This window comes from Artibeus jamaicensis, unplaced genomic scaffold (genome assembly GCF_021234435.1).
Source record: "Artibeus jamaicensis isolate MK-2021 breed Jamaican fruit bat unplaced genomic scaffold, CSHL_Jam_final contig_464, whole genome shotgun sequence".
NCBI lineage: Eukaryota > Metazoa > Chordata > Mammalia > Chiroptera > Phyllostomidae > Artibeus > Artibeus jamaicensis.
In genome coordinates, this window is record NW_026521842.1 from 17,545,222 (window position 1) to 17,570,002 (window position 24,781).

The 24,781-nt window shown below is 40.3% G+C and overlaps 2 protein-coding genes and 1 non-coding gene across 4 annotated transcripts in view; 2 read left to right on the forward strand and 1 right to left on the reverse strand.

The window, feature by feature from the left end:
* NIP7 (nucleolar pre-rRNA processing protein NIP7) overlaps positions 1-24,781 on the reverse strand; it is a 67,415-nt gene that overhangs the window by 33,935 nt on the left and 8,699 nt on the right. The gene's annotated exons all lie outside the window — the stretch shown is intronic.
* TERF2 (telomeric repeat binding factor 2) lies at positions 425-23,267 on the forward strand. Of its 2 annotated transcripts, none has more exons than XM_037162596.2 (10): positions 425-818; positions 939-1,034; positions 1,697-1,827; positions 11,696-11,782; positions 13,131-13,277; positions 14,709-14,815; positions 16,340-16,732; positions 19,970-20,055; positions 21,704-21,747; positions 22,362-23,267. In XM_037162596.2, exons 1-10 carry the CDS (start codon positions 440-442, stop codon positions 22,518-22,520), a joined length of 1,629 nt encoding a protein of 542 aa, XP_037018491.1. In that variant the 5' UTR covers positions 425-439; the 3' UTR covers positions 22,521-23,267. The 2 variants fall into 2 exon arrangements, with proteins under 2 accessions (XP_037018491.1, XP_037018494.1); XM_037162599.2 differs by having other exon boundaries at positions 21,707-21,747.
* Positions 12,818-12,956, forward strand: LOC119061968 (U4 spliceosomal RNA). Its single transcript, XR_005084896.2, has one exon. It is a non-coding gene; the product is annotated as a U4 spliceosomal RNA (small nuclear RNA).

The following is a 24,781-nucleotide window of genomic DNA, read 5'->3' on the forward strand; positions in this document are numbered from 1 at the left end:
TTAAAAAATTATGGTATATGAAAAAAATTATGGTAGATATGTCCAGAGATTTCGAGGGTATCGGCCATAATCCATTTCTTGATCTCGACTAGGATAACATTGGTCTTTGCTTTAAATTGTTAGTGTAAATTTACTTAATAAAGTTTCCTCCATGTAGGTTACATTTCACGATTTTAAAAGTGCTTAATAATCTTCACGTTCTTATTTTTCAATATTTTATACTCAGACCCGCAACCCTACTATAGTGTCCCATAATTTCGGTACAAAGTTGACAATTCGCTCAAACACCGGTTGGTTTACGGGTCTGGGCATCTTGGACTTCAAGCCCCGAGAGGCATTGCGCCCGCATACCGGAACTACGGAGTCCGACTGGGGGCTGGGGCCAGACAATCCATTCCCACCCAGAAGCCCGCGGGCTGGTCGGAACGTTGTCTGTATCATGGCCGCGGGAGCCGGGACGGGGGGTCTCGCTTCCGGCCCGGACGTCCTGCGTGATCCGGCGGCGTCACAGTCGAGGAAGCGGCCCGGTCGGGAAAGTGGGGAGCGTGCGCGGCGAACGGACGCGATGGCGGGAGGAGGCGGGAGCAGCGACGGCAGCAGGAGGGCGGCAAGCCGGCGGGCGTCCCGCAGCGGTGGGCGGGCTCGGCGAGGGCGGCACGGTCCCGGGCTGGGGGGTGCTGGGGAGCGGGCCGCGGGGGAGGCACGGCTGGAGGAGGCGGTGAACCGCTGGGTGCTCAAGTTCTACTTCTACGAGGCGCTGCGGGCCTTTCGAAGCAGCCGGTACGGGGACTTCAGGCAGATCCGGGACATCATGCAGGGTGAGGGCCAAGCCTGGGAAGGGGGCTGCGGCGTCTGCGGAGGGGATCTCTGGGGTCCCGGTGTTGGGGATGGCTTGGGAGGCGAGGGGATCGCCAAACCAATGATGTCTTCTTTCCCAGCTTTGCTTGTCAGGCCCTTGGGGAAGGAGCATACCGTGTCCCGGCTGCTGCGGGTTATGCAGTGCCTATCTCGCATTGAAGAAGGGGAAAATTTAGGTATGGCTATTTTTGCATTCTCCGGGCGTAGAGTTACTCTGTTATCAAATTTACGTCCAGGAATGAAGGATTCGAGATTAAAGTGCGCTGTTGTGTTTTGATCACAGGGTAGTTCTTTTTTCTTTCTAGAATGGGTATGCTCTGGCTCTAGTTTTCTTCAGTTGAGATTCTCTTGCCTGCTTTTCTGTTTTGTTTTGTTTTTCAAATTTCCTCCCACCTGTTTCTTGCTCGCCCCAACTTTGGTGCTATCTGAAGTGAGTTATGTTAAGATGACCACATCTTTTCCTCTATAGTAGAGTGTTTTTCAGATAGTGGCACATTTTTTTCCCTGAATTGAACTTGACATCTGTTTAGCAAAGGGTCTACAGTTTCTGGCCGCTTGTATCTGAGTAGGAGGACATGCTGTATCCTGAAATTTGAGATGCAAATGCATCTATTAAAAATAATTTTTACTTGTCTTGAAAATTAGTATTTCAAATTCATTGATTTGACTTTGGATCCTTAACATATTTGTAAATCTATAGTGAGTAAACAGTTAAAATGCAAATCTTCACTACATTTGCATGTGGGGTTTTTTTGCCCCTAAATGTATGTCTTTTTGGACATAACCTTTCTGGTCTATAGGAAACAGCTTAACGTGAAACCTGTGCTCTTTATTCTAGACTGTTCCTTTGATATGGAGGCTGAGCTCACACCCCTGGAATCAGCAATCAATGTACTGGAGATGATTAAAACGGAATTTACACTGACAGAGGCAATGGTGGAATCCAGTAGAAAACTGGTCAAGGAGGCTGTAAGACTCTTTTTTCTTTTTTCTTTGAACAAAAATCAGAGGTCTTTGAGGATACAATGTTTACCTTTATGTTTGGGGGTAGGTGAAAAAGGGTGGAGAGAAAGCAAGTCAGCACACTCAAACATATGAACATACACAGAAATATTATCTCTTTGGGCAACCCTTCTCAGCCAAGATTTGGAAAGAACATTAATGGTAGGTGCTCAGCTTTTGTGATTTTAGTAGTCTTACTTGTGGTCCAGGCAAGAGGGCCCACAGTACACAGGTGATGGGTTGGCATTGAAGACTGCAGGTTATTATATACCATTTAGGAGAGTTGTGGAAGGGCTAGAAGTAACTGTTTGGCCACCGTATTTATAATATACTATAAAGAAGAGCTGGGGCTTTGGGAAGTGTGGGACTTTGAGCTACTTCATGCAGTTGTCTGCAGAATGAGAGGTTTTGGTCTATTCTAATTCTTGAATAGAATTTCAGAGTTGCTGTGATAATCAGCCAGTTAGAAAAATAGTAATGGTAGAAGGCTGGCACAGGTAGTGTTGTTGACAAGAAAAAAGCTAGTGGTGTGTCTAGGAATTTGGGACTTTTGACCATGTCACGGCTGGGGTATCTTCAAGTAGTAGAACTTATTTTTACTTAAAACAAAGAAGTGGCCCTGAGAACCAGTCAGAAAACCCTTTTTGTTCTGCGGTTTAAAGGCTAGGGTGTCGAAGCAGATTCAGAGGTAAGGACTGAGGAACAACAGTTTAGCCTTGCTTTGATGGTGGAAAGTAAGGAGCAAAGAAAGGAGCAAAGATCACAGCCTAAAAGGATAGAATGGGTGTGGGGGGCCTGAGGATAAAGCCTTGCTTAGCCATGAAGACTGCCCCTTGGCTGTGTGTCGAGTACTCAGGTAGCTGTCAACAAACAAGTAGTGTATGAGACGTGCAGATATTTATTCATTTAAGGACCTTGGCAGGAACTACTTTTGGTTTCCCAAAGAATACTTTCTAATTCCAGTTCCAAGAACAGAATTTTAGCTAGGCAAGTCAGGTATTGGAGGGAAAGTGCTAGAAAGAACATATTAGCAAGGGAGGAGAAATCCACCCTTATTTTCGGAATAGCTTTTGAATGGGAATAAATGGCATCAGTTCAGAGTAATTCGTGTAACTCCAATTAAGTAACTAGCTGGTTCAGGAATACAGCTCCTTCAGAACAGAAGAGCTATAGGTTTGTCTTCATCTTTCAGCTGAATATTATTTCATATTATTTTAAGTTCATAGATCTTTTTTGTTTAGGAACTTCATTAGGAAAAATCTGTTTGTAAAATCTAAATTTCCTGAAAATAGTTAAGCATTTTCTTATGTTGACTCCCTTTTGCTTTTCCATTTTCCACCAGGTGTAACATCTCTTGTTAAACTTACTGTATTACTATTATTGCTGTGTAACAAGTTACCCCAAAACTTTAGCAGCTTAAAACATTAAATATTTTCTCTGTTTCTCTCCAAGAGTCAGGAATGTAGTAGTGTTTTAGGTGCGTATTTCTGGCTCGAAGTCTCCCACTAGTTACAGTCAAGATGGCTGCTAGGCTTGAAGTCATCTCAAGATTCAACTAGGGCCACAAGATCCCCTTCCATGCTCACCCACACAGTTGTTAGCAGGACTCACTCCCTCCAGGGCTGTGGGCTTCAGCTGTTTACCTCCCACAGGGCTGCTTACAAAATGGTAGCTTGCTTCCCCTAGAGGAAGAGACCCAGGAGAACAAGAGCCCGCCCAAGACAGAAGCTGCAGCCTTTTATAACTTAATCTCAGAAGTAACGTTTTATCAGCTTTAGCCAAATGCTACTGATTGCACAGACCAGACCAGCTCTGAACTAGTGTATGGCATCGGACTATGTAGCAAGTAGGGATCACTAGCCGCCATCTTAAGAGGCTGGCGACCAAAATTACCTTGATTTCCTAGTTACTAAATGATACTGTATCATTTGTTCAGTCTTTTTCTTTTCTCCATTTCTCATTTAGAACTATAAAACCTGTTAGTGGTCATTGGGAAAATACCTTGGGATGCCTAGGTTCAATGAGGCTTTTTGGTGCATCTTAAGCTTTTTAAAGTGTCACAACATTTAATTTAAAAGTATATTGGATTTTTTTAGGAAGTTTACTAGGGGAGTTATTTTTCTAAGTTAGATCTCAACATATGGTCTGGGGATCGCTTGCAGGTCTTTGGGATCCTTTATCAGGTCAAAAACAATTTTCATAACAATGCCAAACATTAATTGACTTTTTTAGTGTACTGACATCTGCACTGTGGTGCAAAAACAATGATGGGTAAAATTAGTGCCTTAGCATGATCAAGATAGTGGTAATAAATTGTACAGTAGTCATTGTATTCATTGCCACATGCTTGCAGGGTTTTTTTGTTTTTTTTTTTTTAGCCAATTTGATTGAATGTTTTTGAGGAAGCAGTAAAAATGATCGATTTTATTAAATCCAGACCCTTGAGCAAACATCTTTTCCTTATTTTGTGTGACAAAATAGAAAGTTTGTCCAAAGCATTTCTGCTGCAAGCATGAAGGTTGTCTTCAGGAAAGCACGTGTGTGTTTGGGTTGCATGCTGACTAGCTGCTTTAATGGACCCCGTTTTTACTTGAAAGAACTGACAAACCTTGGTTATTCAGTGATGGGTATTTGGCAGCCCTTTTTTTTTTTTTTTGATAAAGAACAAAATGAACTTGTTGCTTCAAGGAAAACAGTTGTCATTATTTGTTGCCCATAATAAAATTCAAGCTTTCAAGTGAAAGTTGGTTTTGGAAAACTTGTATTCATGTGCTTGATAACTTTCCAGTTCTTTGATTTAGGTGTTAAGATTGATGGTGGTATTAACAACTGTGACTTTTAAAAATAATCTTAATGTATCAATATGTGGAGGATCTATATAATTCGGCAAACCAATATTTTCCAAATGATCACTGTATTTATTATATTACAAAAATCATTGGTGGGTGAAAGATTCATTTAAAGTATAAGATAGAGCCTTGGCTGGTGTGGCTCCGTGGACTGAATGCTGCCATGCGAACCAAAAGATCACTGATTCAATTCCCAGTCAGGGCACATGCCTGGGTTGGGGGCTGATCCCCAGTTTGGGGGGTGTGTGAGAAGCAACTGATCAATGCATCTCTCACACATTGATGTTTCTCTCCCTCTTTCCCCTCCCTTCTCATCTCTCTACAAGTAAATAAATATCTTTTAAAAAATAAAGTACAACCCATTTTAATGTAACAACAGATGATGAAAAGTTTACTTGCCAAAGTTGGGTGTAGAGTCAAAGTATAGCCATAATTTTCTGAAAGTGCTATTAAAATATTCCTCCATTTTCCAAATTCATATCTTTCTATTTCAAATGAAACAACAGAATGAATACAGAAGCAGATACAGAATCCATCTTCTATTAAACCAGGTATTAAGGGAATTAGCAAAAATGTAAAACAGTGCCACCCTTCTCATTAAACTTTTGTCTTAGAAAATATAATTTTCATAAAGATACGATATTTATGTTAACTTGTAATGAGCTTATTGTTATTTTTTAATGACTTAATAAATATCTTTAAATTTCCTCAGTTTTATTTTTCTAACACTGATTATTGACAGATGTAACCCACATAAACAAAAGCTCTTTGGGATCCTCATTAATATTTAAGAGTGTAAAGTAACCTCAAGACCAGAAAGTTTTGAGAACTGCTTCTGTAAGCTATTAATGATATTGAGACTGCATTGGTTTTCTCTTTGTAGAAGAGACATTCCTTAGTTAAGAGTTCTGTCGAAAACAGGAGAGAGTAACATGTGTGGTATGTTCTCAGAGAAGCATTGATTTGTTGCTCTTTCTGTGCAGCACTCTTTCCTGAACCTTGGTAACAGCACATTGATTTTCTTTTGGCGCTTCACCCCATTTGGGGAGCTAGTGTATCTTACACAACCTCCTAGAACTTTAATTCTTGAAGCAAAAGGCTTTGTCAAAGCTTTGAGCATTCCTGCTTGCCATAACAGCCTGGTTTCTTGCTGAGTTTACTTTAGCCTTTATTCACTTCTGTGAGTTTGGTTTTTTTTCTTCCTCTGCTTTTTCTGTCTTTTATTCCCAGGTATAAACCTGTGTCACCTCTATTGAAAATCTGTGCTTGAAATTTCCATTTGTTTAAGTTAGCAAGAGACCACTGCTATTGCCTGCTCCTTAAGAATCTTAACAGACACACAAAGAGGGAAAAATTACACTTATTTCTGAACACTCTCAAGTGAAAAAAGCAGTGGTTCATCTCGTTAAGAGAAATCTGCACAGGAAATTAATACTTAGTTTAAAAAAATAAATCCACAGCATAGACTCTGGAGGCAGATTTTACACTTTGAAAGCATTTACATATCCTTTCTAAATACAGTAGGACCTATGTTCCAGTTCTGGAATAAATTATACTCTCTCGTGCTTCCCTTAATGCTGCAAGTCTAAGTCCTGCATAGAATGTATGGAACAGCTCTCTGAGGACTTAGAAATATAAATGGTAGTAAGCAGATGGGGAAGAACACCAGAATTTGAAAGGCTACCAAACTGGTGATGAGTAGTTTACCATTTTTTCCCTGTCTGGTATCTTCCAGCCTGGACTTCAAGGCTTCTACAACCTGAAAGTACACTCCAGGTATGAACAGAAAGAACTCCCAGAGAGGTTCTCTCTGTTCTGAAGAGCAAGAAAGAGATCTTTTAAGGGCCAGAAAGGGTGGGAGAAATTCCAGTTTCAATTTTGCTTTTTTTTTTCTTCCTTCTTTTCTGTCCCAGCACCTAGGCACTAAGTACTACAGTGGGGGCAGCAGGGCAGGAACCTGAAACTGAAGGGAGAGAACCCCTTTTCCCTCAGGCAGTGGAGCTTTGATCCCCAGAACTTGGAGCAGGTTCCACTGCTCTTCTTACTGTACATCCTGCTGCTTAGCCCTGGATACAGATGCAGTTAGTGTTTAGCACAGTAGGGAAAATAAGCCCAGAAATGCAAAGCTGGTTCAATATTTGAAAATCAATCAATGTAATCTACCCTATTCATCTAAAGAAGGAAAAAAACCACATGATCATATTGGCTGAAAAAGCATTTGACAAAAGTCAATATTAGCTCATGATTAAAAAACACTCGGAAACTAGGAATAAAAGGTAACTTCCTCAACCTGATAAAGGGCAGCTACAGAAAACCTACAGCTAACATCATACTTAATGGTGGAGAGTGACTGCTTTGTCTTTGAGATCTAAAACAAGGCAAGGAATCCATTCTCACTACTTCTGTATCATACTAGAAGACCTAGCAAGTGCAATAAGAAAAGGAAATAAAAGACAACAGATTAGAAAAGTAGGAATAAAATTGTCTGTACTTACAGGTAACATCATTGTGTATACAGGGTAGGGCAAAAGTAGGTTTACAGTTGTTCATATAGAAAATGAGCTCTGGCTGGTGTAGCTCAGTGGATTGAGCACGGGCCTGCAAACCGAAGGATCGTGGTTCGATTCCCAATCAGGGCACATGCCTGGGTTGCAGGCCAGTTCCCAGCAGGGGACGCATGATACATTGATATTTCTCTCCCTCTCTCCTCCCCTTACCCTTTAAAGATAAAGAAATAAAATCTTTAAAAAAAAAAAGAAAGGAAACCCATTAAAAAAAGTAAAATGGTACAATTATTAAGAAACAATAATACAAGAATAAATTGTGTTTCACATACACACAACTTTAAACCTACTTTTCTCCCACCCTGTATTTTAAAAATCCTGTGGAATATTTAAAAAAAAAAAAAAGCTATACTGAGTTTAGCAAGATAGGATACAAGATCAGCACAAAAATCAATCGTTTCCATGTACTAACAGTAAAGGATTTTAAATGAAATGACCAAAATGGTGCCATTTACAATATAGCAGTCCTCCCCGCTTAACTGTGGGGCATACACTCCAAGATCCCCAGTGGATGCCTAAAACCATGGATAATACCAAATCCTATATACACTATGCTTTTTCCTACACATACACCAATGGCATCTTTTCGGCATATCCTAATTTCCGGCATCACTACTTTTTGCTTTGGGGCCACTGTTAAGTAAAATAAGGGTAACATGCATGCAAGCACTGTGATACTGCGACCATCAATCTGATAACCAAAATGACTACTCAGTGACTGAGGCAGGGGGCATGTACAGCAGGGACACATTGGACAAGAATGACTCACATTCCAGGTGGGATGAAGCAGGACAGCCAAAAATGTCATGATGCTACCCAGAGCAATGCACAATTTAGAACCTATGAATTGTTTACTGATGGAATTTTACATTTAATATTTTTGGACTGCAATTGACCACAGAGACTACTGTAGCTCCAGAGAAGAAAAATGCTCGAGTATAAGTCTAACAAGACATGTGTAAGATCTGTATGTGGAAAAATACAAAATGCTGATGAAAGAAATCAAGACCTAATAAATGGAAAGATACCATGTCTGTGGAGTGGACAACCTTATGGGATATAGTTGTCATTTTTCTCCAGTTGACCTATAGGCTTAACATAATTCCAGTTACAATTTCAGTAGGATTTTCTGTAAATACAAACTGATTCTAAAATGTTAGGAGACAGGTATGAAAATAAAAGTTTTCTAGAACAAAGTTGGAGGACTTAATACCCAATTTTAAGAATTACTGTAAAGCTGTGGTACTCGTGACCAGAGACCTGTAGATTAGTGTTGAACAGAAGAGTCTAGAAACAGACACACACAAATAATGACTGATCTTTGATTAAAAATATGAAAATTCAGTGGAAACAGGATAGTCTTCAACAAACAGTATTGAAACAATTGAATGTCCACCTGCAAGAAATGAACCTTAATCTAAAACTCATACAAAAATTAATTCAAAATGGAGCTACAAAACTTTGAGAAGAAAACATGAAAGTAAATCTTCATGTCCTAGATTTAGGCGAAAAGTTGTTAGATATGACACTCTATGATCCATAAGAGGAAAAATGGGTAACTGGACTTAAACAAAATGTAAAACTTTTGTTCTGAGAAATAGACTAAGAAAAAGAAAAGACATACCGTAGACTAGGAGAAAATATTTGCAAATTTTATACCTGACAAAGGACTTGCATTCAAGATATACAAAGAACTCACAAAAGAAAAGAACCCTATTTTAATAATGGGCAAAAGACTCGTAAAGGGAATATACAGATGGCAAGCAAGCACATGAAAAGATGCTCAACAGAAGTCACTGGGGAAATACAAAGTATTTTCCTCATTGTGAACCTATCACAGGGACAAAACTAAAAAAATACTAACACTAACCAGCCCTGACTAGTGTGGCTCAGTGGATAGAGTGCCAACCTGCAGACCAAAAGGTTGCTGGTTCGATTCCCAATCAGGGCACATGCCTGTGTTGCAGGCTGGGGCCCTAGGTGGGGTGCAAAAGGCAACCAGTCGGTGTTTCTCTCCCCCTTTTTTTCCCTCCTTTCCCTGGTCTACAGAAATAATATTGTAGAAATATATAAAATATTAACACTAAAGTGCTAGTGAGGATATGGAGCAACTGGAACTCTCATACATTACTGATGGGAATGCAAAATGGCATATAACCACCCAGGAAGACAGTTTGGCTATTTCTTAAGAAGTTAAACCTGCCCTGGCTGGTGTAGCTCAGTGGATTGAGCACAAGCCTGTGAAGCAAATGGTTGCTGGTTCAATTCCTAGTCAGGGCACATGCCTGGGTTGCAAGCCAGGTCCCCAGCAGGGGACACATGAGAGGCAACCACACATTGACGTTTCTCTCCCATTCTTTCTCCTTCCTTTCCCTTCCCCTCTCTCTAAAAATAAACAAATAAAATATTTTTTAAAAATGTTAAACCTATATTTTCTATATGACCCATCAATCCCACTCCTGGATATTTACCTTAAGGAAATGAAGTTATATTCATAACAAAACCTGTATATAAATGTTTTAACATCTCTTCATAATCACCCAAAATTGCAGACAACTGAAATGTCCTTCAATAGGTGAATGTATAAACAAGTCGATTTCTGTACAATGGGATATACTTTTTAATTCCTTCTTTTTAGAAATTTAATTGCTGAGCAATTAAAAAGAAGGAATTATTGATAATGCAACAACATAGATGGATTTTAAAGATACACTGAGGGGAAGAAGCCAGTCTCGAGGCTCTGTCCTTCAAAAATCAGTGCTTTGTACTGTATGAATCCCTTTATATAACATTCTTGAAGAGACAAATCAAAGGAAAAATTAGGGATGGAGGGTGGTGTGACTGCAGAAAGGTAGCACAACAAAGGTTTCTCTTTCTATTTTTGTGGTGGTTACAAGAGGCAATCCATGTGTTAAAACTCAACAGTAAACTTAATTTTACTGTATGCAAGGTAAATAAAAAACCGAGATGTAACTGATTTATAAAAGTGAAATCTTTGTGTTCAAGAAAGTAAATATAGTTCGGTGTAGTTTCTCTGCTGAAAATGATGTAAAAGTCAATATGGTCATCTGATTCAAATGAAAAGACTGACTTCCTACCTCCCCTGGGCAGCAAGAATTTGGGTGTGTGCATTCAGCAGCATATGACACCAGTTTCCTTTGCCCTGTAGGGCTGTGCTCAGCATGTTAACAGGATCACCAGGGATTAATATGTACTGAATTCCCTTGCTATTCATTCCTCCTGCTCTTGGTCTGTTTCTCCCTAAATTCTTCCTGGGAAAATTGGAAATATCTATGAACCAGTTTTCTTTTTGTCTGTGAGGTCTGTCTGACACCTCTTGAGACAGGATGTAAGGTAGTTACTTTATCCCGTTAAATAACTCCAAGTAGTCCCAGTTTTCCCCTGGCCTTTCTGATTTTTAAAAAAATGTGTACATATTTTTTTAATATATTTTTTAATTTTCAATTACTGTTCATTTCCCTCTACATAGTCTCTTGGGTTTCTTTTTACCAAAGGACTCTTCTTTTTCTCTGTGGCTAATAAGACATCCTAACTGGAACTTTGTCCTCCTTCATTGCTGCCTGTAGACGAGCTCGGTCTGTCTCAGTAATTCCTGCACACTTCACTCTAACTGGAGTTGCCAGCTGGGGTTTACGGTAGTGAGAGGCTACGTGTGTTCTTCTATAGAACTGGCCTCAGGCCTCTCCTAGATGGAACTAGCAGCACTCTGTAGTCAGCAGATCACTTTAATTTTTTTTTTACAGTAAATACTCCCCTCTTTCCCTCAATTACATCAAAGCTTTTGCATTTAAAAAGAACAGAACCGCCCTAATTGGTATAGCTCGGTGGATTGAGCACAGGCCTGTGAAGCAAAGGGTCACCAGTTCCATTCCCAGTCAGGGCACGTGCCTGGGTTGCGGGCCAGGTCCTCAGTGGGGGACACATGAGAGGCAACCACACATTGATGTTTCCCTTTCACTCTTTCTCCTTCCCTTCCCATCTCTCTAAAAATAAATAAATAAAATATAAAAAAATATAAAATATAAAAAGAATACAACCAATTGTTCTGAGGACCTGGAATGACTTGTGTCCATTTTGCCTTTCTTTAGGAGGTCCTATTCAAATTGACTAAATGGTCCATAATCCAGGGGATCAGATTTTGCTATATCAGGCTTCTTTTTAAAAACAAAACAATGTCATGCTGAAAATCTATGCTATACACTGACGGAGAGCTTACGGTTGTTCGTAACATTTCAACAATACTTGTTAGTTTTTGAGTACAGGAATTTGATAGAATGTGAAAAAGTTCTTGGGTATATATAATTCCATTTTACTTTTCAGTAGAGCTTATTTTGATATTTGATATTCTCATTACACCTGTCATTACAACAGTTAAAAAAAGGTTTTTCCTCCTTTTTGTAGGCTGTCATTATTTGTATCAAAAATAAAGAATTTGAAAAAGCTTCAAAGATTTTGAAAAAACATATGTCCAAGGACCCTGCAACTCAGGTAAATTTGTTATTTTGCTCCTAAGACTTAAATCCATTTCATTGATTTTTGTGGGAAAACAGGGAAAGGGTTCGTCATTAGGAACGTTCTCTAAATATTCATGTTTAAATATTCAGGGCCTTTAGTGTGTTGTCTTTATATGCAGGATAACTTCCTGTTAGATTAGCTTTGAAAATTTTATTTTTTTATTAGACAAATTTATGTAAGTCATTTACTTCCCCATTTCTGCCTGGTTTGTGACAGAACTTTATTTCAGTGACCGCACCAAGGCAAATATCAAACTATCAAGTTTTGTAACACTTCCAGCTTTCCTTACATAAACACTGATCCTGCAGACTTGAGAATCTGCCTTTGTAAGGACTTAACTCCTCTATTTTCTGGTTGTCGAAACCTCTGTTGGTACCCTCCTCTTGTGTTTTTTTTTTTTTCTCTTTAAATTTTAGTTTTTGAAAAGGTAATATATGTACATAATAAAAGATTTAAGAAGTACAACAAAAGATCTTATTGAAAAAATTTTAATCTCTGACTCAGTCATCTTGTTCCTCTCTTCAGAGACTTTACTTTGATCTTTTCAGAGACATTCTATGTATATGCAAGCAAAAACGTGTGCAAGTATGTGTATATGTAGTAGATATATATATAGATATATATATGCATATGTGAGCATATTCTACACACTAATTTGAGCATTTTTGCAAATTGCTCCTGTCACCTACTGTATCTTGGAGATCATTCTATATCAGCACATACAGAGCTTCTCTATCCTTTTTGTGTTTTGATGGGGGTGGGGGTTGGAAAGTTTTAAGATCCTTATGTGCTGCCTTGACTGGTGTGGTTCAGTGATTGAATGTTGGCCTGGGAACCAAAGGATCGCTGGTTCGATTCCTAGTCTAGAGCACAGGCCTGGGTTGTGGGCCAGGTCGCCAGTAGGGGGCATATGAGAACCAAACACACACTGATGTTTCCCTCTCTTTCTCCCTCCCTTCCCCTCTCTAAAAATAAATCTTTACAAAAATAATATTTAAAATCTTTATGAGCTTTGTGCATTGACACTGTCGTAGCCAATGAGGTTTATCCAAGGCACAATTATTGCTAATTGAAATAAGTAAATCTATGTAAATGTATAAAGGCACTTTAGATCCTCTTCTTCATTATTATTTTATAGCTGCATAGTAATCCATTGTATTTCTTGACCCCGTTCTTCATGGTGGGCTCCCCTTCGTGTGTGTGCCAATGATTTTCATTGAGAGCATTGTGAAATCTCTGATAGCAGTATCTCAGTTTATCATCATTGATTTTTTACTGCAGTCCTCCTTTCTCATGTTGTCAATATTGGTCCTTTGTATAGAAGCTGAGAAATGATCTCCTGAACATTATCCGTGAAAAGAACTTGACCCACCCAGTTATCCAGAACTTTTCCTACGAGACCTTCCAACAAAAGATGCTTCGCTTTCTCGAGAGTCACCTGGATAATGCAGAGCCCTACCTCCTCACGGTGGGCTGTGGCCTTCTCCTCTCATAACCATGACGTGGCCTTGAGGATGTGCAGGCAGTGAGAAAAGGACAGATCTTTTTAGAAGTGGAAGAGTAAATGTGTGGGAGACTGAATCATATGCACGATCTTCCTTTATTAAATGCCTTCAGTAAACAGAAACAGAGGTCCTGGCAGAAGCAAATGGAACAAAAGCTGGTCTTCCTCACCTCCCATTTTTACCTCCTTTATGTACGATTATCTGTTGTGGTTAAAGCAGAAATTCATCTTACAATTCAGAGGAAATGAAATGCAAGTTAAATTTTGGAGGAGGAGTGGTTTATTAGACGTGGTATGATGGAGTTGTTAACAGGAAGAAAGCATAACTGGAGAAAAGGTCACTAGAAGTATGATAAGGCAGGAGATGCCAAATGAAGACATTCTTTACCTGGATCAAAGAGATATGAATAAGGGAAACAATGAGGCTCAAGATAGTTTGTAGAGAAATCAGAACCCAGTCTTTCCTAGGTAGACTGTGATAAGGAAAAATTAGTAAGAAGGGTTTTTTTCCTTTAAAACCAGGATTTGAGAATATTGAAGATACAGCTCTTAACAGTAGATGTGCAAGGCCTACATCAGGGTAGTGTCACGGAGCCTAACCATCATTTGGTAAATCTCAAATGATGTGCAAAGCAGATAGTTCAGAACAATCAGGGAGCAAGTGTCAGGATACTTGAGCTTGGCCTAGGAAACTTTCCTTTATGTTCCAGGTAACTGGAAAATAACCTGCCAATGTTTCTCGGTGAGGGTAGAACTCTCAGCTCTTAAGACATCACTCATTACAGTTACATGTATCTGAAACGGAATATACTGGACTGATTGGAAATGTGTCAAAGACTTCAGTCAGGGAGACAGATGAGCAGGTTGAGTTAGAGCAAGATGGACCTACTCTGGGCTTCATGTGATAAAAGTAAAGATTTTCAAAGAGTTAACAGGCAAAACATATTTGTGGACATACAGTCATAAAAAGTTCTATACACAAACTAAAAGACATTAATATAAACATTAGTTATCATAAGTTTGGGAGAAAGATGTTTGACTTTTATACATGACCCCTAAGGTGTATTTGGGATTCAGAAACTAGATTAGGGATGAGATTGGAGGGATGGAAGAGGAAATGCAAAGTAAAATCACATAAAGGGTTTTTGCAATGTTGAGATGGTTAGCGTATTTAACTTGAGTTCTTTAGCGTTGAAACTATGAGTTTTTGTTTTTTTTTAAGAAGAAATTGAGATCATTCTTGTAAGTTCTCTTTTTATGGTTCCCTCTAGTTTATGCCTAGATTGGATTTGCAGGTGAACATGTTTGCATATTGAGTATGTTCATGGTTACAGAGGCAGAAAATTAATGAAATTCTGTGGCTTCCTCTTCCTGATGATATCCTTCCTTTCCCAGATGGCCAAAAAGGCCTTGAAATCTGAATCTGCTGCATCAACTACCGTGAAGGAAGATAAACGGCCAGCACCAGAGCCTGTGGAAAAGGCACCCAGAGAACCTGTGAGGTGAGAGAGGCGCCCTTTTGTGATGTTAGGTGAAACACTGGGTGGTCTTTTCAAAACATGGCCTCCTCCTTAGAGCAAGGTCAGTTGGTTCCTCCTGGTGATTTGACCCCCCTCACATGTTACTGTGTTACTCATACAAGGCACAGTGGGAGTTATAGAGCATACCCTTCGAAAATGGGAGTATTAAAGATTGTATGTCAGATCCCTGACAGAAGTTCCTGGCTTACTGTCTTTCAAAGGTTCTTTCCTCTGTTTCTCTGTGACTCACCCTAATCTACTCAGTACTTTCTTGTCGATATCTATCTCCTAATACAGTGTCCAGACTTCTGATTCAGATTCCCAAGACCAGCTGTGAAAGCAGGGATCAAAAATTTAGATGCCTTTGGGGCATGGTAGGAAACGTAAAGGAACGGAAGTGGGTCTAGGATAGTTGAGAGCATGGGACTGTGACCCAGAGAGGGCGTGCTTTCCAGCTTCGTGCGATCATTGCGGTATGAGACTGTCCAAGGATGCCAGAGCTTCAGTCCACATTTTTGTGTGAGATGTCTAATTTTTTATTTTTAGCTCTCCCAATTTTTTAATGTTGGCAGTTACTCAGTTTTTAAAAAACACTTGTGCCCTGGCTGGGTGGCTCATTCAGTTGGTTGGAGCTTTGGCCTGTATACCAAAAAAAAAAAGGTGGTGGGTTCGATCCCTGGTCAAGGCACATACTAGGTTGTGAGTTTGATCCCTGGTCATGGTGCATACAGGAGGCAACCAATCAGTGTTTCTTTCATATCCATGTTTCTCTTTCTCTTTTCCTTCCTCTATAAAATCAATAAACATCCTTGAGTGAGGATTTAAAAACAAAAAACAAAACTCTTGCATAGGTTAGGCAGGAAGACATCTTCCAGCTGGGTTTGGCCTACAGGTTGCCAGTTTGCCCTCTCCTAACAGTGTTTACTTAAAGCATGCTAGCCACTCCAAATAGTAGATGAACTTCGTTTAGAAAAGGCAGGTTCTCATTGTTCCAAGACTGTGTGGCACACTTCTTACCCTGCAAATTCTCAAGATCCCATTCATAAATGTATCGTGACAGAAAATGGGCAGAATGGAGACTGGCCTTTCACTTCCGTCACATGAGGGTTGGACGAGGACGGCTGGAAGAAGAGTTAAGACTGCAGGGTGTCTGGATGTACTTGTTTAGCCACTGTGCAGAACCCTTACATGATGGCAAACACTGCTTTAGTCCACACACACTACTGGGTTCAGCCGCACACAGACTAAAGAGGTCTCTATGGGTAGTATGCTTGGTCCTAGTTCTGCTGAGGCACTCTGGTTTGGAATTAATTAAAACTCCATAGTTCAACTTAAATGGAAGATTTTATAAATAAAGGTTGTATCAAGCAACCTCTCTTTCTCTTTTAACGAAAACTTGAGGAACCCTCTGCTAACACGAAGCTTCACACTTTGAAAACGTTGTGGCTGTTTAGGTGAGCATCAACAGTGGTGAAACTGATCTTTGTATGTTTGCCTTCTTTGTAGGCAGCTACGGAATACTCCAACCACCTTTGGAATTATGACTCTGAAAGCAGCTTTCAAGACTCTGTCTGGTTCACAAGATTCTGAGGCAGTCTTCTCAAAACTGGACCAGAAAGACCTGGTACTTCCTAATAAAGCATCCCCATCATCGCCAGCCCTCAAAAACAAGAGACCAAGAAAAGATGAAAACGAAAGTTCAGCTCCTGCTGAGGGAGAGGGTGGCTCTGAACTGCAGCCCAAGACCAAGCGTATGACAATAAGCAGATTGGTTTTGGAGGAGGATAGTCAGAGTACTGAGCTGAACTCAGGCCTCGACGCCTCTCAGGAAGTCATTCCATCATCACCATCCAAGCCTGCCGTTCTCAACCAACCGCTCCCCAGGGAGAAGAATCCCAAGTATGAAGACCTTCTTTGTAGGAGTTTGGGGGCTGGTTGGTGGTCCTGGTTGGGCCCGGTATTGCTTCTGTGAATGAAGTAACTTTCAACTAAGTTATTCACCACCAAGGCTTGCTCAGACTGCTAGAATGTGACTCAGGAGTGGGGAGTGACGACATAGCCATCCCTGCCAGTTCCAAAGCCCCAAACAAGGGCTTCCAGGCATTGCACTAGGGCATCAGTGAGGATGCAAAGGTTTCAGAGCCTCCTGTTCATGGCTGCTTTCATTTTTAGCAGACTTCTGAGTACCTTAACTACTAACTAGAGATCTATGAATGCTTACAGTTTTATACTTTCTATGAGTTTTGGAGACTTGCCAAATTCAGTAAATATTTACTAATCTGTCACATTCTGCTACATTCTATGGAGTAGTGGTTAGAATGCTTTCATTTTGCTCCCTATCCTGACCCTTGACCTGGCTCCTTTGTGCCGTTTTGTGGATCCTTCCTCTGGGCAAACTGGTCTGCTTGCTCCCTCTGGAACGCGCTATGTTTATTTCTACTACTGTATCCTTGCTCCCTGTCACTCCCCACAGTTGGATTATCATCTTTTCATCATTGCTTGTCAGAATCCCATCTCTCCTCAAAGGGAAGAGAAGTACTTTTTGTGGGCCGTGTACACTCATGAATCTATACAGTCCTCAGTGATATATTATTAGCCCCATTTTATAGATGAGAAAGGACCAGAAAAGTTATTAATTTGCCATAAGTCGCAGAGCTGAAAAGTGGCAAAGTTGGCTTTGGGGTTTTTAATCCAGGTCAGTCTGGACACAAAGGCCCATGGCCTGCCCTGTATGTACATCACTTAGCACAGGCTGCCTCTTTAAAATCCTACCTTCTCCTTGAATCTCCCTTGGTCATCCTGCTCTAAGAGATCACCTTGTTGGTCTCCCAAAGCCACCATCATCTCTACCACTGCTCTTGTGGTACAGGAGCCTGTGCTCTGGCAGGTGCCTGTGGGGCTTTGGCATCTGACAAGTGACTCGTACTCAGGCACTAATCTGCACCACATGCACCACTACCTGCACTTGGAAGTGAGTGAGTTACGGCTGGGCAAGCAGATGTAGCTCAACACTTTTATTCTTGTTTTATACGTGACCTCCTTAACTCCTTACAGCAGTCCTGTGAAGTCTAGGTATTGCCCCCAAAACAGATGAGAAAACTGGATAGAGTGCATGATTACAGTGGTTTTATTGATGGATTTGTGAAGGTTTCAGACATAACCACCTCTGTCATGTGTCAAGGGTATGAAGTATGATGAATACTTTAAAGCAGAGGTTGGCACACTACAGCCCGAGTCCAATCTGTCTGCTGCCTGTTTTTATAAATAAAGTTTTATTAGAACACAGCCACATCTATCATTTATGTATTGTTTGGCTGTATTGTCTATAGCTACTTTTGATGCTACATTGAGTTGAGTAGTTGCAACAGAGGCTGTAAGGCCTGCAAAGCCAAAGATCCTATCTGGCCCTTTGCAGAAAAGGGATCCCATGACCCAGGCTGTAAAGGAAGTGTGCGTGTGAGGGGCACTGGGAGCTCCAGGGAAGAAGAGCTGAGCCTGCTCAGGAGAGTTGGTGGAGCAAACCTTACAGAAGAGCAAATACTGAGTTGGCCTTGAAGGATGAGTAAGAGGTCATTGAGCATATTGGGGGCTGGGGGTTTTAAGCACAGAAACCCCTTGCATAAAGGCATGGAAAAGCCTGGTATGCTCTGAAAAAAATGTCATAGAATACAATGCAGAGAGGATGAAGGGAGAAAAGTTTGGGTGGGTAAATGGACCAGAACTTGAGTTCCTACTGTATTCTATCAGGCAGAGGTTCTCAAACTGGGCTTCATATCACAATTACCTGTAGAATGTTTGAAAATACACATTCTCTGGCTCCTGGCTACTGAATTAGAAGGGTCGGGAATGCTCTGTTAATCTGCTTAAAACTCCAAATAATTCTAACCGAACCAAGCTGAAGGTTTGAAGAGATACCACTGAGGGCTTCTGAATAGGCGCTGAGGCAAAGGAGAGAAGTAGGGTGGTTAGACATTGCTGCCAGGTGACGCTGAGCGCTTGCGAGAAGCTGGGCCACTGGAAGAGGAGGGGAAGGCAGCATTAGTTAGGGCTAGTTAGTATATCCCCTAGAGGGCAGGGCCATGACTTACTAGGTTTTCATATCCCCCTGGCACTTGGCATGAACGAGTGCTTACTAGATATTTATTAACCAAATAATTACTGATTTTTGCAATTTAAGGGAGCACGCAAAATTTTAATAAAAGGCCAGTAAAAGTTTAACATTTTAGACTTCATGAACCACTTCTGTATCTATTGTATATTCTTGTTTTGTTTCTGGACAACCCTTTGAAAATGTGAAACCCATTCTTGGTTCAAGGGCTGTTCAAAAACTAGGAGCCACAGGCTTTAGTTTGCCGACCCCTCTAGACAACTGCTCAGGTTCTAAGTTTACCAATAAGGAGCGCAAGCACCAGGAAGTGACCTGGCTTGCCTGGTTATATAGCCATTAACAGGATGAGGACCCAGATCCCAGCCCCTTGTACAACATGAGAAATTGGAAGGTACCAAAACATTTGTACACATAATAAATGCCAAGTTCAGAGGAGGAAGGAGCAGGAGGTTACCACTCATCTGCAAAGGTTGTCTGCAGGAAGACTGAACAGTTCCTTGGGTGAAAATGATAGACCCAGTGGTTAAAATCATTTTTTTTTCCAGCACTAGGATAAGTAGATAGAAAACTTAAGCAGACTTTAATATCCTGAAAATGAAAAAAATCCTTTGTCTCAGACAAGTTATTCTTAGAAATAACATTTGGGGGGATATGATCCAATTCAAAACAATGGAAAGTAAATAGTACAGCCACTTAGGTAATTGCATAGAAAACTCGTGGAACTCAAGGAATTCTTTCAAGCCTATGCACTTATTACACAAATTGCTTTCATCACTTACTTGCAAAAAATATATATTTGGAGGGGGATGGTGATGTACACAGTGCTGAGTTTGAGGGGTGGTCCTCCAGCTTGGGGGCTGATGACATGGAGATACCTGACCAGGATTGGGGAGGTGGGTGTAGGTGAACCTCAAATGGGTCACAGCAAAACAAGGAGAAACAAGGACTGTAGTGAGCCAAGGGCAGAACACAGGACGGCCCATGATGACTTTGTTTCACGACTTGTCCTCTCACTGATCTCTCCTCAGATTACCCAAAGCCAAGTGGAACAGTTCTAATGGGGTTGAAGAAAAAGAGACTTGGGTGGAAGAGGATGACCTGTTTGATGTTCAGGGTAAGCCAGGAGACTCCTTGGGCTCTCCTTGACACTTGCTGAAGTATGAGATGCATGTAACTATCACATAGATGTTCCAGAAACTGCTTGTCTCCCAACCAGAACAAGTTTAGTGAGTTCCTCACTGTGACTCCCGGAGAGTCAGTTCTATGTCCTCTCCCATTCAGCAGTGCAGACTGTCAGGGCAGCACTTTGTATTGAAATAAAGTTCCTGGCTTGGTTTTAATAAACCCTGTATCTAATTGTAGTTGATGTTCTTCCTAAAGTCTTTTATTTAGAAAAGGACATTCCTTACATTAATTATTACTGAATGTCATAGCATTTGCATTAAAATCTCTCCCACCACATATTTTTTTTATTCTAATGAAAATATTTAAGTGCTACAGATTCTAAGCACTTTTATAACACAACAGTAATCTATTGCCAATCCGTAGGTTTCGTCTTTAAAAAAGTAGGCTCAGTGGCAAAAACATGGTTGGCAAGATCCAGATCACAGGGAAAATGGGAGGTTAGTAACATAAAATCAATAAAAATGACACTAAATATGTAAAAACATCAGGATATAAAAGTTCTAGGAAACACCCACTTTTAATGCAGTCCAGATTTGTCAGCTCTAGAAATCTTCCACTACACTGTGAATACTTCATAATTTAAAAATAAATAATCTGCTCCCGGGACACCTTCCTTCATTGTGTGGAAAGCACTGCTGGGACAGTAGCAGACACTCTAGCAAGTATCATGTTTATGCAACTTTGCCTTTTCTTGCAGCTTTTTAACTGGCTCTCAATGTCTTGAAATGGTATGTCTTTTATACTTGTATAACCAGCCTCCTGTAGCCCTCGGGCCCTTTAAAAAATTACCTTGGTCCATGTTTCTTGAGGCCTGATCTCTTTCCATATGGTGAAAGGGCAGAGCTTGAGCAGATAGATCTTAGATGGTTTCTCCATATGGGAAGCCGTAGTTGTTACCCCATTCTTTTTTTTTCTTTTTCTTTTTTTCCCCATTCTTTTGTTTAAGGAATTGAACCTACTTTTACTTATATAAAAATTATCAGGGATTTGAAAATTCTGGCATGAAACAGTAAAATTGTGTTATTTCAAAACAGTGGCTTGCTGGCTGGTGTGACTCAGTGGATTGAGTGCTGGCCTGCGAGCCAAAGAGTCAGTGGTTCGATTCCCAGTCAGGGCACATAGCTGCAGGCCAGGTCCCCAGTAGGGGGTTTGCAAGAGGCAACCACACAGTGATGTTTCTCCTTCCCTTCTCTTCTGTCTAAAAATAAATAAATAAATACTTAAAAAAAAAATACTGGCTAGCAAGGGGTTATAAGGCAGAAGTTATGTATGTATAAACAGATATATATGTATTAGGGTTTTAAATACCACAGTCCCTCAGTAACTTGAGAATATGCTAGTTTTATTAAAGAGCCTGAATCCATCATTAACCAACATTTATTGAATGTTTTGTAAATATTTGCTTTGTGCAGATTTCCAAAGGACAAAACAAATTATGCTTTAGTTATATCCTTTCTTTTCTCAAAGATTGTCAAATGTGAATTGGCTTTCCCTTTAGGAACATTCTGTGTCTTTTTCTGGTGGTTTGTGCAGAGAAAGGTAAGCTCTGAAATGAGTCTACTTTTAATGTTTTCCAGCAGCACCAGATGAAGAGAGTACAACCAGTGCAACAAAAAAGCAGGTAATTTAAAATTCTCTTTTCTAATCTTTTCTGATTGTGTGGGTAGAACAGAGGTAAAATAAGTACCCACATCTCACAGATCAATGACCCATGCACCAGGCAAAATATTGTTTGCATTTTTTCTGATGATCCAAACTAAGTTAAATAGAGTAAGTCCTTGAATAACATCTTTTCGTTCAATGTCTTTTTGTTATAATGTTGATTAGATGCTATAGAAACTTAACTCTTGTTTATATCAATTAGCCTATGGTAAAACTGGTTTTGTTATATGTCATTATGCTTACAGTCGCAGAACCTATCAATGATGTTATTTGAGGACCTACTCACATTTTTCTTCCTCTGGAAGAAAAATCTAGTTGGACAGAAATCTGACACATTTTCCTGACCATGAACAACACACATTTGAAGTTTGTATGCAGAGGTGATTAGTAGTTGAAGATGAAATGGCAGGACATTGAAAATTATTAAATGTACAAATCCACTGTTAATTTATGATCATAGTAAACCCTTCTATTGGGTTCAGATTTTTCTCTTAGGATTCTTGAGTTAACCTCTTCGCTGTTTGAAAATGTAAGTGGAGAGAGAGGTGATAAATCTTTGGTTTTCTTTTGCAGAAGTGGACTATAGAAGAAAGCGAGTGGGTCAAGGCTGGAGTGGAGAAATTCGGGGAAGGAAACTGGGTTGCCATTTCTAAAAATTACCCATTTGTTAACCGAACAGCTGTGATGATTAAGGATCGCTGGCGGACCATGAAAAGACTTGGCATGAATTGAAACAAGCTTTCGTTTCCACAGGATTCACAAGAGTATGGTTCCTAATTAATAGCCAGATAGTCTGCTCTTTCTTTCAGAAGCTGGGCTAGGATAAAAATTTTGGGCATCCTCATCCGATGTGGGGAAGGTCCCAGTTCTACTTCATCACTGTTGGAGATCATAGAGCTGAAAGACAAAGCCAAGTCTACCCTATGTCCTTGGCAGAGATGACAGGCAGACAGCTTGTACAGTGCCAGAATATCATTAGTATTTCCCTTCTTCAGTGGTTTGCTTGAATTTAAATCCCCAGTAATCAGTAGAACCTTCTCCTAGGAATACGGTGGAGTCTGTTAGAAGCACTTAGGACTCCATGACCTGTTAAAACCAGCAACATGAGCATTATCTGGAGTGAACTTGTTCCAGGTAAAGCTTTGGCCTCCTGATGCAAATGCAAAGGAACTTCATCTGTCATGAGCCCAGGCTAATAATAATGAATGAGAGACCAGTCGTGGTGGAATCAGGGTCCCTTTAAAAACTGTTTAGCCTGTTGTGACATCAACACCTAGACCTAGTCTTGGCATTTGCTCTTACTATTTGCTGGACTACATAGGCAGGTTTAACCTCCACTTCTCATGTGGTTGAACCAGTGTGTTTTTTGGTGATTGTAGAAAAGCTTAGCTCCTCCCCCATTCTCTTCCCAATTCCCTTCCCTATGCTGGACTTTTAAAGCTTAAAAAATCCTGATTGAATATAAATGCCTAATTCCATTCTTTATGAAATGGTTGCTTCCACCTGATTCCCTAATTGTGCTGTGTGTTAGTGTCTTGCACTGAAATTCAACATTTCCTTCTCCTTTTGTACTGTGTTGTGCTTGCCGTCTCTCTTGAACATCCTTAAAAGACCGTCTTTTTGAAAAAAAAAAAAAAAATCAGGAAAGTGTTTTATGTAATTATTTTTTAAAATTTGAGAACCAATTGTCCATACCTTACAGCATTCTTCATTAAAGTCTTGCTTCTCTCAAATTTAAGTAGCTGTTTAATTGCAGCACAGCATGTATGAACACGTTAAACAAATTTTGCTGAACCATGTTGACTGTTAAAACGTCAATGTCAAACTGTATTGGATATTCTAGTCTTTGGAAGCTCTGTTGAACCCTTTCTCACTTTCGAGTGAAAGATGTAAAGAAATGCTAAAGTTTTAAAATTTATCCTGTAGTTACAAGTTAGAAATTTTGTACAGCTCTATTACCTGTTAACTACGTGTTTTAGAATTTAGTATTACTGTTTTTCTGCCAATTAACCCCAAATGAAACTACAGTGAGAACTTATCTCCTCTCAATACAGCCACCTCCTCCTGAACTGGTTGCAGCTCATGTGGTCTCCCTCTGAATTAGATTCGGATCCAGAAGCTTTTCTCCCCTCAACTCTCAACTCTCACCATTAAGATGGCTCTCTGGGTAGAAGAGTGAAACTGTGATGCAGTTAGGGAAGCAACATACCCTAATCAGCATTTCTCAAATTTGAAAAACCATAGGTCCATTAACATTTTTAAACTGAATGTCAGTGCTATACTGTTAACTGAAGTGTGTGCAAACAAAAAAACTAAGCCTATAGCTTCTAGAGAACTATAAAACTTACCGTGTACTGTTGACTGTTTTGTTGACTCTAAGTCACTGCTCACAACATGCACAATGTAAAAACTGGCAGTGGCGGGACCGGGGCGGGGGTGCCTGTGCCACTGTGTGCTGAGAAATGATCCCCATCTCCCACCTCCACCTCGGCAGGACTGCTGCAGAGCCACTGTGGCTCCAGGGTGTTGTGATATCATCATTTAGCCTGTGTTACAGCTGAACACAATTATAAAGTCTGCTCTTTAATTATTAGCTTGTGATCATTCAAATAGTACCACTTGGAGTCAATGTGGTGAATTCTGAAGCAAGACTTGGTTAGAAGCTATTAATGCTGTTTTGGTTTTTTAGGATTATGGCTGAAAACATTTAGGCATTGGCAGGATCCAGAGACTGACAGAAACAGTGTCCTCCTGGCTAAGAGTGTGAGGCCCACGGAGGGCCCCCGCTGTGCCAGCTGTGCTTGTGGGATGGTGAACCACCCAGTGGGGTCTCTGATGTCCATTTCTGTCTTGCTTCATTTATTTAAGATTTTTAAAAAGATTTTATTTATTTATTCTTAGACGAGAAAGGAGGGAGAGAGACATCAATGTGTGGTTGCCTCTCATGCATCTCCTACCGGGAACCCAGCCCATAACCCAGACGTGTGCCCTGA

What these genes read in the sequence shown, in the direction of transcription:
- TERF2 (XM_037162596.2), top strand. Translation starts at nt 440, where the DNA reads ATGGCCGCGGGAGCCGGGACGGGGGGTCTCGCTTCCGGCCCGGACGTC. An exon ending in CAGAGCCCTACCTCCTCACG is followed by an intron (nt 13,278 to 14,708) that starts GTGGGCTGTGGC and finishes TTCCTTTCCCAG; the next exon opens with ATGGCCAAAAAGGCCTTGAA. An exon ending in CCAGTGCAACAAAAAAGCAG is followed by an intron (nt 21,748 to 22,361) that starts GTAATTTAAAAT and finishes TTTCTTTTGCAG; the next exon opens with AAGTGGACTATAGAAGAAAG.